The sequence below is a fragment of the Lytechinus variegatus genome, chromosome 1 (assembly GCF_018143015.1).
Source record: "Lytechinus variegatus isolate NC3 chromosome 1, Lvar_3.0, whole genome shotgun sequence".
Classification (NCBI taxonomy): Eukaryota; Metazoa; Echinodermata; class Echinoidea; order Temnopleuroida; family Toxopneustidae; genus Lytechinus; species Lytechinus variegatus.
The window spans coordinates 61,776,312-61,795,934 of NC_054740.1; the positions used below are offsets into that span (position 1 = coordinate 61,776,312).

General features: G+C 35.7%; 2 protein-coding genes across 2 annotated transcripts; one reads left to right on the forward strand and one right to left on the reverse strand.

Annotated features, from left to right (window-relative positions):
* Positions 1 to 4,950: 4,950 nt before the first annotated feature.
* Positions 4,951 to 12,561, reverse strand: LOC121418920 (coiled-coil domain-containing protein 43-like). The gene is made up of 5 exons (XM_041613125.1): positions 12,330 to 12,561; positions 9,847 to 9,937; positions 9,073 to 9,226; positions 8,583 to 8,659; positions 4,951 to 5,249 (listed from the first exon to the last, which is right to left on the reverse strand). The coding sequence occupies exons 1-5, from the start codon at positions 12,546 to 12,548 to the stop codon at positions 5,065 to 5,067; spliced, it is 726 nt and encodes a 241-aa protein (XP_041469059.1). The 5' UTR covers positions 12,549 to 12,561; the 3' UTR covers positions 4,951 to 5,064.
* A 271-nt stretch (positions 12,562 to 12,832) lies between these two features.
* Positions 12,833 to 17,346, forward strand: LOC121418925 (60S ribosomal protein L19-like). The gene is made up of 5 exons (XM_041613137.1): positions 12,833 to 12,895; positions 14,573 to 14,802; positions 15,015 to 15,135; positions 15,910 to 16,020; positions 16,869 to 17,346. The coding sequence occupies exons 1-5, from the start codon at positions 12,891 to 12,893 to the stop codon at positions 16,996 to 16,998; spliced, it is 597 nt and encodes a 198-aa protein (XP_041469071.1). The 5' UTR covers positions 12,833 to 12,890; the 3' UTR covers positions 16,999 to 17,346.
* Positions 17,347 to 19,623: the final 2,277 nt, after the last annotated feature.

Here is a 19,623-nt window from a genome sequence, read left to right on the forward strand (position 1 = left end):
AAATGAAGGTAGGGAGGGGGGGGGGTAGAAATAGAGATTGAAAAAAAAGAAGCTAAAGATTAGAAGAAAAGAAGAACTACAAAGAGAAGGAAAAGAAATGAAGGAGAGGGGAAAAGGGAAGGAGGGAGAAAGAAAAGAAGGATGGAGAGGGGAAACACAGAGAAGGGAAAAGAGAGAGGAGATAGAGAGAGAAGGGGAAAGAAAAAAATTAAAGGAAAGGGAGATATGAACGGAACAGAATAAAGGAGAAAGAGAAAAGAGAAGGGAGGTGGAGAGAGGGGTGAAATAGTAGTCACCATCACTGTTATCACCATCAGTTTAATATCATTGTCATCATCACCAACATCTTCATCATTACCATCATCATCACCATCATCATCATCGCCATCATCAACACCATCACCATCATCATCAATCATCAGTAGCAGCATCATCACCACCACCATTCTTGTCACCGCCACCACCATCACTATCACCACAGTGGCGTAGCTACGGGGGGCCTGGGGGGGGCACGTGCCCCCTTAGATTTGGTGTGCCCCCCCCAGAAAAAAATTGGCAGAGCAAAAAAAAGAAAAGAAAAAAGGGAGAAAGAAGAAAGAAAAAGGAGAGGAAAGACAGAAGAAAAAAGAAGAGGAAAATAAGAGGAGGAAGACGAGTGAATGAAATAATGTGAGGGGAAGTCTTGCAATAAAAAAAATCTTTTCATGTTACTATATAAAATTTTTGCTGGCGCTTCGCGCCATAATTACCTGTTCGATGGGATTCATATCTTGCTCAATAGGCTGATGTGGAGCAAGTTTTGAAGTCAATATGCAAAACATATTTTAGCTCGGACATCGAGCTTTCATTATTTTTTTTCTGTAAAATGTCCGTTTTATGGTCTACATATCAGCATTTTAAGCTCACGCTGCGTGGTCACATTGTTTGATTTGCCAAGTTCATATTGTCTACGTGTATTCCATGTTCCATTAAACAAATGTATTCAGAATGCCCAGATTTTAGGTCTAAATATAAAACATGCGCGATAGCCTGCATGTTCTTTATTTACATCAGAATATCAATAATTGTCTGCTCACGCTTCACGATCGCATTATTAATGATACCCAATTGACTATATCCTATTTATGACTTACAAAATAATAATAGAGTGTCCCGCTTTTAGGTCTAAAATCTCAATTTTCTTCCTCTCGCGCTTCGCGCTCGCATCAATTGTTTAGTTACATACCTATCCCATTAATTAATACAAAAAGTGCTTAGAATGACCATTTTTTTAGGTCGGAATGTCAAAAACTTTGCTCGCGCTTCGCGCTCGCATTATTGAAATATATACCGTCTTCGTGGGTAACTGTAAGCAGTCCTTAACAGGTCCCTTTTCGATAATGCTAGAACAGTTGATACAAATTTCTGTTTGCGCTTGGGGGTACATACGAATCTTGTTCAGGATCACACATAAAATTGCCCAGAAAATTAAATTTTCAGGAAAAAATACATTAAAGTAAAAAAAAAATCGCTCGGCTTCGCGCTCGCACTTTTTATAAGGCTTAAGAGATTATATTATGTTTATGTTGTTTTATAAGAATAAAACTAAGAAGTGACTGATATAGGTGAAGATAATTTCGGGCCCGTCCCCTACATTGGGGAAAGTCGGATCCGCCCTTGTGGACACATACACACACACCGGAAAAATGGCCGGTGCCCCCCCCCCCGGAAAAAAATCCTAGCTACGCCACTGTATCACCATCATCATCACCACTATGGCTATCCTACATACCATCACCTAGTCTGCTTGCACAGACCCTGATTGAAAAATTTGATCAAGTGGGTCTTCACAACACAAAACTAGCACATATAAACTTGCTGTTTTAATAATCAGGAGCGAGAGGGCCTACATTACACAAGTCTTTGTAGGCTGCACATTCAGACCCCATAACTAAAGTGAAGGGTTTGTACTGCAGACTGTCACCATCCTCAACATCAATACCAACATCATTTCTTTCCTACCAATATCCTCATTTTAATAATCACACTCATCATAAAAAATATCATCATTTATTACATCATCAACCCCCTTATCACTATCATCATCACCATCACATCAATAACACCATCATCATCATCATCATCGTCATCATCTTCATCATCTTCCATCATCATCACATCATCACTACGGCTAACCTACATATCATCATAGAATCACTATCAAGACTATATATTCATTGTCTGTCAAAATACTGGTGGAAAACAAAGAACTTGTGTTTCAGCTGTATTTAATGGAAGATCATTGCATTCAAATATTCTGAAAATTGCAATTCTAATTGAGCATTAGCAATCCAGCTTACTAAATAATATCCATGTAATAAATACACATTATTATAAAGGGGATAAGGCTTCATTGTGCTACGTCAATTAAAACACGCATTAAGGGTGCATTGAGAATAAACAAAGGAAATCTAAATGTTACAGCTCACATAAGATGCATAACATGTTGGCTTGTATTTATTAATTTTTTTTTTGCATCACCAAAGCTTTTCTCTTAAATTCATATTGATGGACACTCAAAGATGAGAACACTGATAAATAGATCAATATCAGTACTACTTTATTTTGAGTTGTGTGAAGGAGGGGAATATCAGTGTCGGTTCAACCTTGCATAACAGATAACGGTATGACAATCATTCTTTCAACCTCACATATGATCTAAACAATTAGACGAAAGAACACTTTAAAGGGATAGTCCACTCCAACAAAAAAAATAAAATGAGAAATATCAAACAAACTTCAAGCTGAAAATTTCATCAAAATTCTCTTTCTTTACAAATGAACTCTTTAGTGGAGTAGACTTAGATTTCAATGATTGAGGAAAGAGATATATAATATACAAACCATACATACGTACTTGTATGATGGGTGAAGTGGATCTACATGTAGGCATCAAGTCCTACATGGGGCCTGTTTCATAAGTATGGTAACTTTGCCAATATTGTGACTATTCATGGAAAGTTTAATTGTGATTGGCTGCTTAGCTTTGTTACCATGGTAGTCATCAGAATTACAAATTAACAATAGTAGTAAGTCCCCATGAAACAGGGCCCTAGATCGATGAATCTTTACCCCCCCCCCCCCCCCCCGACCCCATGGATTGAGGTGCTTTCATCCATGGAGGGGCCACTGTCATTACAAGGTGGACACCACAGAATCCCAAAAGCACATAAATCACAAAAAAATATTCATAACTGGAAAAATAACTAGCCACAAATCGGTATTGGGTCCACCAAAGTTGCAATATTGCTTTTAAGATGGCTTAGAGTACAGAATATAAGACTGAATACTCTAACAGAGAAATATCTCAAGATTGGCAACAAAATTCTACATGTATTGTAGGGATATGATAAGTGGGAGCTGTGTGATAGGTCTAATCCCATTAGAAGACCACACGTCCACATCTCCTTTTCAAAGACACCTGCAAATTTGACATGAAATTCCCTGGCATTGACACTAACAACATTGGGGAAGCTGGTCGTCATCTGTGAAGAGTTACTATTAATGTAGGTGACAAAACGGCAGAGATTATATGAAATGCTCAACTGGTAGACAAAACAGCTTAGAAAAAGAAGGCGAGGTCAGCATCAATATCAGTATCTGATTCAGCGCCAACCTCTTCCATCTGTACAAATTGCTCTAGAGATGGCCACTCTAGAATGGGACTCTGCAGCCACTCTAGAAAATATAACACCTATTAAATATTGGCAATAATGCCAACGAGGACTAAGACTGAATAAGTGTAAGATTGCTAGGCAGAGAGGGTAGTAGTGTAATTAACTGATTTTAAACAAAAGACACATCATAATTGTACAACAAGGCCCATATTCTGAAGTCAGGTTTAACTTAGACCATGGTCTAACTCTGTGCTAAAATTATGGGAAGCCAAAAGTGTCAAAATTTTTAAGTTGCATGTTTCTTATGTTTACTGTGCTCTTTCCTGATTCATCAATGGTGAAGACAATCATCTATTTACACTTCCTAGACAATTATGAATGATTAGAGAGCCAAATGAGCTGAAATATGATCTACTGTTAGTGATTTATGTAACAATTGGCTAGCAATACTTAAACCACAACTTTAAACCTGAGTTTCAGCTAAACCCGACTTCAGAATACGGGCCAATGTGATTTAAGTGTCTGCAGAAGCCATCAGAGGAAGAAAATACATGTACTAACTTTTGTGTTATTTTATAAATATCAAAATAATTTTTCAATGGCCGTGTGAAGTTGGCTAAGCTTGTGCATGTCATTCAAAATGAAAAGGGTGAAGACAAAGAGAGAGGTAGAGAACTGAGGAGTGACAGAGAGATGGGGGGGGGGGGAGATTGGGGCAGAAGAATCTTCACTTCAATAATACATTGAATATTCAATATGATTAATACAAGACTGACATTCAATCTACAAGTGTCTACTTTTGTTTATAGCACAGGCATTGCAGGACTTAGTATTCGCTGTATGTGATCATAGAATGGAAGCACTGCTGATAAACATAGAATGAGATGTGTTACATGATAAGTGAAAATATAATAAGGAATAAAAAAAAGAGTTCAAAGTATCATAATAGGGAGACATAACATACATAAGTTTGCAGTGTTTACAGGATTATTGTCAAAATATTATGAATGACATGTTCTGGTGCATATTACATTCCTAGAATTCATATGAATTACAAAGGGATTCACAGTTAAGACAATAAATAGATATCAACATGCACAATGTACACATCACACTGTACATCATAAAGTAGTATAATTCATGTGTGAAAATGCCCTGAAAAATTCTTGATATAAAATTACATTAATTATTAACATGAAAATGTAAATTTCTTTTTCAAGTTACTGTCAAAATATGGACAAAAACACATCCAAATGTGGGAAATGGCTACGGTCTTCATTTGGTAGTCACATGAAGATTTGAAATAATTGGCAAATCGGCAACTGCATCAGAGAATATATATGGTCAAAAAAATAAATACTATAAAACTGCATTAATTAACAAAATATCCATGACAAATTGAGGGATGCTACCTCCGTCTCTCTTGCTTCTGAGTTCGCTTCTTTTCTTTCTCTTTCCTGTCTTGTGCCTTCTGCTTCTGTTGTTCTCTCTGCAGTTTGTCCTGTTCCTTCTTCTTTGCGCTCTCCAGCTTGGCTTTCTCGCGTTTCTCCTTCTCGTGCCTATCAACGTCGACCTTGTTTGTATTGGTAAAGACTGGTTCAAGAATGTGTGGTTAAGGGAAGTTAAAGCTAAAGGAATGTAGTTACAGCAAAAAAAAAAAATTTTTTTATAATGAGAAAGTCTTTAAAATCAGTGTTTAATTGGCACTTTATCATGGTAGATTTACAGGTAGTTCTAGTACATTCCAACCGTAACCAAATTCTGTAAAATCATGAAATCTAAGCTGGAAAATAATCACAATGAAGATCACTTACACAGATAAGCATAAGTGAGATGATAGGATTCATTGATTGGGGAAATAATGAAACACAATGCGCCTCGGAATAGATTATTTCTAGACAGATGGCGCTATATTAATACCTATTATTATTATTGATTGAAAAAACACCAGACATATGGTTGGAATGGCATGATAAGTTTGCTCTTTTCTCTGCAATTAATCAATTTCTATCAGGAACATTTGGTACATATTTTGTTATGTATATAAACAAACACATTAGTAATTTTATTGGAATCTGTACAAACTCATTTTGAGACTGTTACACAACTGTTGTTTATCTTTAACATTATAAAATGTTCATGGTTTCTTTTGGATAATATGGATGAAGGCAGTATTTTACTGAGAAGGGGCTATTCAAAGGACAAGTTCACCTCAACAAAAGATTTATTTGAATAAAAAGAGAAAAATCCAACAAGCATTACACTGAAAATTTAATAAAAATAGGATGAAAAGTAAGTTATGACATTTTAAAGTTGTATTTAATTTCATAAAACAGTTATATGCACATCCTAGTCAGTAGGCAAATGAGGAGACAGATGTCATCATCCACTCGCTATTTTCATTTGTATCTTATTATATGAAAAATGGCATATTCTAATCTTCTCCTCATTGTCAAGTGAAACAACAATTAATTACTCCCTGAATATGTGGCATTAGCATTGTTTGAAACTATATGGTTCAGTCAAGTTGGTCCTTATTGTTAAATCTATCAAAAAATGAAATATTGTATAATTAAAACAATAAAAACAAAAGAAATAGTGAGTGAAGGACATCACTGACTGTCTCATTTGCATGTCACTGATTTGTACATATCACTGTTTTGTGAAAAGCGAGACTTTAAAGGGGAATCCAACCCAAATAAAAACTTGTTTTTATAAGAAAAAGAAAAATCAGACAAGTTGATAGGTGAAAGTTTGAACAATATTGGACAAACAACAAGAAAGTTATGAATTTTTAAAAGTTGTAAATATTGGTAATCACTATACTCATGGAGACTTCAAATTGGCCGCATATGGGATGTAATTGTGATGTAAGGCAAGGACTACTCTTTCATGTACTCCATTACATATTATGGCTAAAATGTCATTTTTCCCAAAAGTTTTATTTCAAATTATATTTTTCTTTCATGAGGACATTAAACAATATACTACCTGGCTTATATTTGGATTACTGCCCCAGGGGAGTAGGTACTTAGGAGAAAACCACAAATCCCTGATAATAAAGTACATGGCCTATGGGAAAGTTGTCCTTGCCCCTTGTCATAATTTTCTTACCCAGTTGCCAATTTGGAATCTACATACTATTAGTGATCCCAATTTTTAAGCAGCTATAACTTTCTTAATGCTTGTCCGATTTCTTTCAAATTTTCACCATTATGTTTGATTTATTTTTCTCCTTCCCCACACAACATTTTATGGCCAAGGCTGGATTCCCCTTTAAAATGTCATTACTTTCTTATTTTGCATCCGATTCTGATGAAATTTTCAGCGTCATACTAGTTTGATTTTTCTCTATTTATTCAAATCAACATTTTTCTGGGTTGGACTTATCCTTGTGCGCAAATTGCAATTTCGGATGAACTATGAAGTAAAATTTGATTTTTTTTTCTCTGGTATTCTTTAGTACTTAGCTGTCTGCTATCTTAATTGTTCAGTAACAATCTGCAGTTGCAATGTTATTCATTATGACAGAGTGTCAAAAAAAGAGAGGGGGGTTGAATAAATTTGCTTCCAACTGTACATGCTTCCAACTGTACATGTGAGTTTGGTAATAGCGTGCCAAGGGGGAAAGCAGACATGACCCTCAATTAGGCAAACCTAACTCAGGCATATATATATATATATATATATATATATTGAGAAAAAAAAATAATGAATGCACGCTTTTGCCACAGGGTGCTAACTTGACACTTGTTATCAAGTCCTGTATTCATAATAAGCCCATTGTTTGTGTAAATTACATCAATAACTGTATTGGCACAAGAACAGGTGGGTGTTTTATGAAGTTGTTGGTAAGTTGCAAATAACTTTATGCACGACTGGTGACCCTTTCTTTGCTTAATGATGTTATCCCTATACAGTGCGTCCCAGAATAAAAGAAACCGAGATTTAGCGATCATTTATCATAACTTAATCATAAATATAATAGACAAATGACCTACCAATTTAAAGCTTAGAATCTCCTCTTTCATCTGATATTACTTAGGTTATTTCTTATTCACGCATGAGTGAGCAAAAACAATTTGAAGAAAGGATACCAAAACCTCATTTGGCGGGGAGTATCTGGGTTTCAAAATGAAAACGACATTTCCGAAAAGTTCAATATCTGCTCTTTAATTTGGTACCTCAATTACAGAAAATGGTCAAGAAATAAAAAAGTTCTGGTCATTTGAAATAAGGCTTGTATTTCCATAATTTCATGAGATAAACGTGTTTTCACCGGTTTCCCACAGAAGTTTTCGCATGGTGAACAAAAGATTTAATGCATGGCTGATCGTCAACAAAACGGAGTGTCAAGTGAGTTTGAACGCTAGCCTGGAGAATCTCTTCATTTTATGAAATTGTTGAAATTCAAGCCTTATTTCAAAGGACCAGAACTTTGTTATTTCTTGACCATTTTCTGTCATTTAGGTATCAAATTAAAGAGGAGATATTGAATTTTTCAGAAATGTGGTTTTCTTTTTGAAACCCAGATACCCCCCGCCAAATGAGTTTTTGATATACTTTCTTCAAATTGTATTTGCTCACTCATGCGTGAATGAGAAATAATCTAAGTAATATCAGATGAAAGAGGAGATTCTAAGCTTTAAATTGGTAGGTCATTTGTCTATTTTATTTATGATTAAGTAATGATAAATGATCGCTAAATCTCGGTTTCGTTTTTTCTGGGACGCACTGTATAGCTGACTCGGCACCTGAGAACACATTCAGTCATGCATAAAGTGTTTGCAAGTTTATCAATAGCTTTATGAAACATCCATCAAGAAATCAGTGATGCGAAAAAGTTATGTGTAGCTTACAATCAGTTATTCCAACACACCACTGATCTATCCGCAAAATGCAACAATGTATGATAAGAAAGGATACACAGGTCATCCAAACCTCCTCCTCCTGCTGCACCGCCTCCTTTACCACCATCATAGTCAGGTTCGTAATCCTCATCTGTGCATTGCAGCAGTCAAGGAAAAATCATCCTTACTTTTCTAGATTTCAAAGTAAAATATAAACATAACACAAACAGCCCCATCTTAAAAAAAAAAAAATAAACTTCTTTTTTGTCTGATTTCATTTTTACACGGCCAAGAGTTTTAACTGTTTACACTAATTCAGATGTAATAGTAATAACAACAATAACAATAAATTTATAATTCTAATAATAATAACGATCATAATAATATTCAATACTAATAATACTACTACTAATAATAATAACAATAGTAATAATAATAATAAAATAATAATAATTTGATTTATATAGCACCTGTTCCTGCAAGGTTATAAGTGCTGTTTGAGACATGAAATGAGTTACGCTTTTCATCAGATGCATGCATTGCTTAGTGCATAAAATAAAGGATATTCATCTCCATCAGAAACTTCTGCAAATCGGGCCAAGAGGGCAGCTTTCTGTTTCGAGTCTGTTGGTGATTTGGTTACCTTGGTAACCTGGGTGGCAGCGTGGCGCTCCATGATGGCTGCCATCTTATCTTCAGAACTCTCTGTTAGGTGAGCATCTAAATATACAAAATGATATATTCAAGGATTTGTTAGAAAAGTCCTTATAAATACAGAGAAATACAAGTTATTATATCGAGCTTTAAAATGAGAGGCACCGGTAACAGAAGAGCGATAGAAACAAGAGGCAATTAAAGTAATGAAATTTAAGATTAATAGATCAATAGATCTTAGACTGGCAATTATCTAACATTAATTATCAATCCTGTTTCTTATTTCTTCAGTAATGGTCAAAAAGGCCAAATTTCAAGTAAATTTGATGACTACATTCAGTTGTATCTCCATCATTAATACAAAACTTAAAATCATTCTTAACAAATTAACATCATGAAAATATATTTTTAATTCATGAAGCAAAGAGAAAATGGCAAGAAGGGGGAGGGGGTTAGAAGACAATATTTTACATAATATCGTATAATCACACCTTAAATGATAAATAACTTTATAGTTTTTCTGCTCCACAATGATATTCCACTAATTAAAGATTAATCTATTAATGTGACACAAACAAGATGACTGATAAACAAGTCACACAGTGACACATCTTAATGACTGATGAAGAGGATAAATAAAAATGTGAAGTCTCTGGCTACCGGTAATTAAAAGGAGAATCTCATACCTCCATTGACTTGCTTTTCATCAGAGGCTGAATGGCTAATTTGTTTCCATTTCTGCAAGATTTCATGGCAAGTCTCCTCGACAGCATCCTCCTAATGACACACAAAGGGAAAATATAGAGTGAATACTTGTCTCTTGCTGGTGCCTGGGCTACCATGAACACCTGACAGCCCATTGCAAATAAAGCATCAGAATAAATACAGCCAGGCATCATGAGGTCGCCCACCAAAACAGGTGGTGCTGTTATATATTTTGGTTAATTTATTTTTCAAAACCAGGGGCTATTTCCAACAATCTTGGTATCACTTTAAAGTTGAACTCATTAGCTTATAGACCCTAATATAGTATTTGTGGTATTCATGGCTGAGCAGTCTATAGAATTTGAATCACGTATTCTCAATGCTCAAAGACAGAGCACAAGGGTTGGTGCCGGAAGCGGTAACGCCTGCACCTGTACAAAGTCAATGGGATTAGAGAGTCTCTATATTTTGTGCTCTTTGGGGTTAAACATTACAGAAGTCAACCCCTACAAAAAGAAGATTGAATAAAAGGGGGAAAAGCCAACAAGCAGTCACTCAAAAATGAAAATGTCATCAAAATTTGGATGTAAAATATGAAAGATTCTGATATTCTATAGTTACAACTAATTTCACAAAAACAGTTATATATATGTACATTTTGGTCTGTATGGAAATGAGGGGACTGATGACATAACCCACTCACAATTTTTTTTTGAAATTTTACTACTGAGAAATGTTTTAATTTTCTCCACATTGACATGTGAAGCAAAGATTTATTTCCCCTGAACATGTGGAATTACAACTATTTTAACATTTTGTGGTTCTGTCAAGTTGGTCACTGACAAATCTGTAATGAAATATCACATAATTCAAACAATAAAAAAAAAACAGTGAGGGACATAAATGATCAATCATCATCAACTCTCTCATTTGCATGTCACAGACTTGTAATACAACTGTTTTTTGAAAAATAAGCAAACCTTTAAAATGACAGACCTTTCTTATTTTACAACTGACTTTCATGAGAATTTCAGCGTTATGCTCATTTGATTTGTCTCTATTGATTCAAATCAACATTTTTCTTGAGTGACTTGACCTTGATATCATAACTTGTCTTGTCTTGGTTAAGTCAGCATATGCAGGCCTGTTGTACTCTGCAAACTTGTTGAAAAAGTGAGGTCACAGGGCAAGCAGGTTACTTACCTACAAGTTACAAGGCTTTTGGGTGATTTTTATTTTGAAGAAGTCGAGTGATCTCCACTATATTAACATTATTCTTTACTGTCAAATGATTGATGAATACTTTTGGCAATGCATTGGCATGTGAATATGAAACAAAAGGTCAAACCTTTCTAGGGGGCATTGGGACCCCAATCAGATCGATAAAAGCTTGTGTCGTGTAACGTTGGGGAAGAATAGGAAACAAGATGGCGCGTGAACATCGGGCAAGTCTCTTCCGTGACTCTTTTCATGCTATTTTTCTCATTTTTTTGATGAATTCTTGTTTAAAAATAAAATCAATAGCGTAGAAATGTCGGAAATGAAGTTGTTTCCATGTACATGATCTAGGGCTAGATCTTTTAGAAAGAAAGTAGAAATCTCGGGGCCGAAAGTTTCAGGGTTTTTTTGTGGTACACACAAAATGACAAATGAATACAAAGACCTGGCTTCGTACGAGAGTAACCTTACGTTAGTAAATGATTTTTACTCTCTAGAAGCCTCCTGGCTAGGTGGGTCAAAAACATGAATTCAGTTAGATACGATCCAGAAGCTTTTTTTTTTATTTTCTGCTTTTCAGTTCACATTTCTTCCATTATCAGTAGAGGCGCTGGTCCAAAAATTGGGATTGTCCCAGAAAACAAGGATATCCTCATAAACCAAGACAAATCATGTCTTGATAAATTGAGACTGTCCTTGTTTATGGGGACATTTTTTTTTCACTTCCCCCTACGGGACAAAGACAGCAATTACGGAAATTGAGAGTGCTAAAAATAGATTCAGTGACCTCAATTCCCCCCAGTTCACCGTCTATTTTTTATGACTTACCGTCTTCCAATAATCTTGTTATGAAACCTGATATGTTTACATTGACTAGCACACTTGATTGGTGTCGGCACTTGACAGGTGAATGAACATTCCTAGATTTCTTGTGTGAAGAAATCCTTATAAACTGAGACAGTCCCTGTAAACTGGGACGATCCCAATTTTCTGACCAGCGCCTCTACTGATTATTGCATTAATTTGAACTTTCAACAGTCATGACAGTTGTAACACTTTATAAATGTTTCCTTTATATGATTATCAATAAATCTACTCTATATTTGGCCAAAATAATGTGAGGAATTTGGCACTTTTACTCGACAGTTTACAAGACATTCACTTTTCAACATGAGTAACACAGAATCAGAATCTGCATGTATAATTCATAACATTATTTGATGTGCATGGGACTGAGATTAAATACCAATATTCCGCCAAGGATTCCACTTAAGGCTTCTGACTTCTCCTCCTCGTTCGAATCATCAGTTTCTACAATGCTACTTATGTAGCTTCCAAACACATCCTGATCGATTTTGAGTTGGTCTAGTTTGATGGAGAGCCATTCTCCAAAATTTTGACAAATAGCAGCCTCTGCCATCTGAAATAGTTTCCAGCAGATGGTGCAAGTATTCGCCGATCCCATTAAATTGTCGAGTCGAGTCTGTCGCTTATATATTGCATGCTCGCGGCATACGGCCATGCAGACCAGTAGCAGCGAATTTGAACAATTTGCCTCACCACGATTCAACTTTTACAAAATTAGTGCGCATTCATCATAATATGCTATTTTGAAAAAAATCCTGATAACGCATCATATTTTTTTACATTTTAAACAATAAGAATATCTCAATACACACTAGGAATTGAGATTTCAATTTCTTTTTTGAAATATTAAAAGGCAAATAATGTAATTCCGCGCAGTAACATATCATATCGAGTTGTGCATTGTTTCTCCCTTTTCCTCGTGTGATCTACGTAGGCCAAAATGAGGTACAAGACTGCCACGAAAATATGCATAAAAATCCTTAAAAGAGTATTTTCTTTCCAATTGTGTTATAGTGTCCGATTTATGAATTCCTTATAATCATTCTGATTGTCGTATTTTTGTTGTAGGCGAATGAATTCATTACTATTAAGGGTTGGGTTATCGGTGTTATTGCCAAACGAATGACTGAGCGCACGACACTAACGACTGGGTGCTACATCATGGGTAGGGGATCCGTAGGCTTAGCGCGGCACTGGCAGCCCCTCCGTCCGCCGTCGCGTTGGGGGTCGAACGTCCGGTGGAACAGGAACGGGGATCTCATTCCTTTTGGTAGGATAGGGTTCTGATGTTAAACAGTTGAAATATTCATCTTATGCTCAGGATTTTCTCAAAAGTCATGCATAAATTGCTAAAATAATTGTGAATATTTGCCACTTTTCTTTTGACTTGCTAATGTAATGGCAAATGCTACGACACTGATTCATTGCGCACATCGTAAAAAACATGAAAAAGTTAAAAAGATCTGAATGTAAATATCTTTATAAGTGTCAGGACTAGGGGTGGATCCAGGATTTTTCGCAAAGGAAGGGGGGGCACATTTTTCTTGTAGGAAAAATTTGACAGTAAAAAAAAAGGGTTTCAACCAAAAATTAAGAGAATTTGACTACCAAAAAAAGAAGGGTCTTCACTTTCGAAGGGGGGGGGGCATGCTTCTGTTTTAATGGCATTTTTACATTACAAATTTTAATTGTGCCTCTCAAAAGAGGGATGGCATGGGCGGCTGTGCCCACTCCCTTGGATCTGCCAGTGGTGAGGACTCTCCCCTTTCCAATCCTACACATTAAATGCCTGCTATTCAAATATATTTTCTGCCTTTTTGAGATGGGATATTGAAAACTTTTGCATGCTTAATTGTGGAGTTGAATATAGAAACCTACAAAAACTGGATATAGATCTATATTCTGCTGGAGTTGCATGGAGAGTAATTCGTTCAAGTGAGATTTACTCTATTAAACATCTTGGTACTGTTTTGTAATTGCGCAAATCGCACATCACCACCAACAGGTTACAAGTATAAACATGTTTTTGAAAGCCATTTCTGCCAGCAGATGGTAGATTTTTAAAAATATGATTTAGCAGGCCAAATGATCCAACATGTTTTGAAAAAAATATTGAAATCTGACTTTTCTAAATGCTAACTCAAAAAATATTTTAAAGGAATCACAAGGGAAAAAAAATTGCCGATTACCTTCTCATCTTAACTTTTGTCATTGAAAACAATTTTCATATGTGCAACCATTGGGCCAATCGCAACCAGAAACCAGGCGATGTTTTTATTGCTGAATGATCAGACCGTGATATTACATTACAGAATGGATATTGTTTTTATCTCTATTGTCGATGATCACATAGTGCCTCTGTAATGATGTGAAAGAGATTAACCCAGTCAGTTTCAGGTTGGAGCCTAACTGAAGATGTTACAAAGGGCAATCATTTTGAGCAAAATGAACAATCTACATGTCGTTTAAAGTTCATTTTCAGTAATGTTACCAATTACCATCATTTTTTTTTTAAAACATGTAGCCGTGATCCTGTTGAAACAAAGTGTATAAACTTGAGAGAATTTCATGATACTTCGTAATAGCTTTGTTTGCAAATATCTTTTCCTTTTCAAATTTCAGTAACCTACGGTTGCAGAAGCGCTTGGCCGCAAGCGTGATGAGCTGCGGCAAGAACAAGGTCTGGCTTGACCCTAATGAAATCAATGAGATCGCCAACGCTAACTCGAGGCAGAACATCCGCAAGTTGATCAAGGATGGTCTGATCATCCGCAAGCCTGTTGCTGTACATTCCAGGGCCCGTGTTCGCAAGGATGCAGAAGCCCGTAGGAAGGGACGTCACAGTGGACGTGGTAGGTGATCATACTTATGCCTATATTCTTTCTCATGGTTTAATCATCTTTATAGCTTTTTAAAAAAATATTTGTCATTCATAGAAGAGGAGCACATGTAATTTTTTATATGAACATAACTGGATTATCATCATGAAAAATTTATCTTAAAAAGCAGATAGTGAAATTATCAACATGATTTAAAGAATGATTTCCCCCTGTTATTTATCCAGGTAAGCGTAAGGGTACAGCCAATGCCCGTATGCCGTCAAAGGTGATTTGGATCAGGCGGATGCGAGTCTTGAGGAGGCTACTCAAGAAGTACAGGGAGAACAAGAAGATTGACAGGCATCTGTAAGTAGATTCAAGATTTCCCATTATTAGAGGAGAAAAAATTTTTTTACATGAGTCGGTTTGTTTATTTAAAAAAAATGTATTTGGGGAAGGGGGAGGAAATAATCTTGGTTCTCAAACTTGATTTGCCTTTTTTCTTGTAAAATAAAAGCTTTCAAATATGATTTGTACAGTCTGTAAAAAGAGAAATTACTGCACAGAAGATATTTGAGTATTCCTAAAATAATGAGCAAATTGTGATTTGATACCAGGAAAATTAGTCCCTTCCACTTTTTCATCTTCGATATGAGCCTGCTGTCCAAAATTTTATTTTGGACAGCAGGTAAGTATTTTTATTTGGTCATCAACAACCAACACAATGAAAAATATTCCCCTCGGACTGTCTTGACTACGAAAGATGAATCTCTGGAATTTCAGTTGGTGTATTTCCACTAACAAGGTGGGACAGGATCACATTTTGGGTTAATCCAATTGAAATGGCCTTGACTTACCGTAAGTTGAGCTGTTGTATTCAAGCTTCTGAGCTTGAATTTTGCAATATTTCAATCTTCTTGTATTGTGCAACTCCAAGTATCATCTAACTAGAAAAACAGTTCAGTCATTACATGTTCTCCCATTTTCAAATGTAAACAGATGAAACCAAGTCTTTTATTATTTAAATTTGTAATGTACTCCCTTTTAAGTGTTGCCTAAGCTCTTTCCCAAGTTATTGTCTCGAATCTACCTAAATAAGTTCGAGATATATTATTGATTTTGTGTGTTTCTTTGTTTCAGGTACCACTCACTATACATGAAGGTCAAGGGTAATGTCTTCAAGAACAAGCGAGTCCTCATGGAGTACATCCACAAGAAGAAGGCAGAAAACCAACGTGGCAAAATGCTTGCGTAAGTCATTTGTTACAGGGGACCTATATTGTCTAATCTGGGCCTCAGTCATCCTTTTTTTTTTGACTGGTGAAATGCTAACATAAATCAATATTTCCTATGCATATATTTTTAAAGGAAAATTCAAAATTTGTTATGATTTCCATGTAGCATAGGAAAATGCCACATTTGGTGGACACCGAGTAGCATGGTGACAATTTCTGAATTTTCTTTTAAAAAATAGGACTACGCAAAGGAACTATGAGGTTTTAGCTCCCTGACTTTACAAGTAAATGTGCATATGGTATCAAGTGTTGGTCAACCTAATTGCCATAATTTTACTTACAAGAACAAAGGAAAATATCCCGATGCTACTTGGACACCATTTCCCTGTAACAGCATCATACTGTTGTGCTCAATAACTCTCAAGAAATTAGTGTAAATAGCCCCAAATTTCAAGTAAATGTATGGTCTAAATTCAAATTTAAAGCCTTCAAATAATGTGTAGTATAATTAGTATTGAGTTATGCGAAAATGTCACAATGTGTGTCCCAACTTCATCAGTAATTCTCACATTGATTATAGACCAAACACGAATAGTGCAGTTGTGAAAAATGCATCGCTTTACTCGTTAGCAGTTTTTAAAGATGTAGTGCATCTTTCATAGCAGCTTTCCTGCATTCCCCATTGTTATGTCTATGTGACCTGTGAAAATCAGAGATAAAAATTAAAAGGACACTTGCAGGATTACTATTAGGGAAAGAACAGCCCAGACTTTTGGTTTGGGTGCCTTCGTTGAAATTGTGTATATATTATGAGTCTTCACCTACAAATTCACATTCCATCGATTGCATTTTCTTTTTGTGCAGTGAGCAAGCTGAGGCCAGGCGGACAAGGACCAAGGAGGCCCGCAAGCGCCGTGAAGAACGTATCGCTCAGAAACGCCAGGATTTACTCAAAAGCTTCAGCCGTGAAGACGAGGAGGCCCCACAAAAATAGATCCATGATTTGTAAATGACTAAAGAAAAAATGAAAATTCCGCAAGGATACAATGCCATGTGCAATTGTTTTCCTGTCGAATCCAGAGTCAATTGTCATCAGTTATTTATCAAATCCAACTGTCCTTTCACTCAACATCACAAAGAAATGATTTGTAATAATGAACTCATTATCTTTTTTCCAAGGATAGTTTGAAGATCATGTAAAAACTTATGTGTAATGGTATTATCTATAACATACATTTATGGAACCATCGTCTTTTTGTTCCAAGTATATTCTTGTACATTAATTGCACAGATTGATGATGTGATTTGGGAATAAATGCTTGGTATTGCTTCTTGCACCCAATTTCTCTTATGAATCAATTTCATTTGTTTGCTATGAATCTTTGGGTTGAACAGGTATTTTATTTACCCCGCCCAACCCCCCCCCCAAAAAAAAAAAAAAAAACACTGGTTCACTTTTTGTGCAGTTGATTAGATTTCATTGATACTTGTTGACCGATTTCTGAATTTTGTCATTTAGGTCAGCTGAACATCACTGAATGATGGACAGGCACATTCACCAAGAAAAGGAATTTGACAAAAAAAAATTTCAGCTACCTAAATTTTGAATTTCCAAATCTATTGAATGTCACACTTGTGTGCAAAATTTTTCCTTGAAAATAATGTAGGATTTGATGCAATAGACCAGTTCGTAGTTACTTCATGGGCAATTTTGGTCAAATGACCTTTCATTTCTTTCATCATGATAGGCAGATTTCAAAGCAAGATATTACGTAAGCTTGCCTTACATCGCAGGATGAAGAAATTGAATAGACCAGGTGACTAGAATAGCACACCAATGAACACTTAATGAAGGTATTTGTTGCATTCCTACTTTGAATGCATATCTTAGCATGTTGCACAATTCAGATTCAGATTTTATTTCCAACAATGTTCTTGACAAACTGAAATACCAGTCGTTAGTGGAAGCATTGTTGTTTTTTGTGGATGTAAATGAAAATGACAATTCAAAAGAATATATGAATAATCAACACATCAAAAGTTGGTGCTTATCTCAGATTTTAAAGCACCATATCACTTTAGTACAAATGACCTTCTGATCATGCGTACAATCTTTTGATCATGCGCAGAAAGGAACTACGAACTGGCTTATAGTTTGTTTTTACACAGAAGTGAGTCAACAGGTGTAGATTTCAATTGGTCTTATGCCAATCTGTCCAACTACCAACTTGTCTACTATCATTTGATCTACCATTAGTTTGTCCACTATCAACACAGACTTTTTTTCACTCAGCATTTTGTCTAACAACCAGTTGGTCTAACAGCCATTTAGTGTATACTATTTACCCGGTAGTCTAATGGGACTTTGTGTAAATTGGGTGAAATGAATGAAAATAAAATGGATATTCTTTGAACTGGTTAAATAAGATGAAATGGTCATAGACAAACTGGTGATTAGACGAAGTCATGATTGGACCAAATGGTTGTGAGGCGAAATGTTGATGAATGGATTGGCAGTAGACAAAATGAAGGTAGACAGTGTGTTGAGTAGACCATTTGCAGTAAATGAATTGGCAATTTACTGATTAAAGTAATAAACCAGAGTGGGAGGCCTATCTGTTAGCTGGAACAAATTCAATAAAGTATTTTTTTTACAGGCACAGGACAATCAAAAGTCAGGACATCTATAATTTAGTTATGCATAGTACAGCATAATTTCCTTTATTGCAGAAAAATGAGACATATTAGTTACATTGAGATATGGTTGAAATCTTGGGCATTACAGATGTGATCCTTGATATTCACTGGGAAATAAGAATAATACCAAATGCACCACATATAGTCCTTAAAAGTTTCACACAATGACATATGAAGGGATGTATTTTGCATTTAGTGATGGCCAAAACTTCATTAACCTATGGAAGAGAAGCACAATATAAACGGTAGTACTTAATTTGGTTGGAGCATATATTCTTTGTGTCAAGATTTGCACTCCACGTAATAATGTAGACTATATTGCTTCATTTACATGAAATTTTGACACTGGAAATCAATTCTGGAGATTATCATGAGTTCAAAGTAAGTGGATTTGAACGGGTCAAGAAAATTCAAACAAGCATTATGCTAAAAGTTTCATCAAACTTGAAAGTGAATTATTTGTGAAAATTCTGAGTTTTGCGTAATTTTACAAAACAGTCATATGCTCATCCTGTACTAGCTGCACAGAATGTTAGTGCAAACAGAAGACTCTTCTGCAACCAGTAATGTCGCAGCATGCATGATATCACACCTCAATCCAAAAGTACAGCAAGTAACAACACTTCTGTGCGGCCAGTACTGGTATGCAAATGAGATGTTAATTTTTGCATAAATGATCAGTTAGGTTTCATTCCACCTTAAATGTGTGGAATTTACATTGCGGCAGCAAGTTTAATTGATTTCACATACGACTGATGAAATTTTCAGCGTAATTTTCAATTTCTTAAGTATTCAAATCAACGTTTTGTTAGGGTCAATTTGCCCTTCATTGTTCGGTTTGTTCACAGTTCTTGCTGATAACTGCAGAAAAGCTGCATCCTATGCCTAAGAGGTCAAGTCCACCTCAGAAAAATGTTGATTT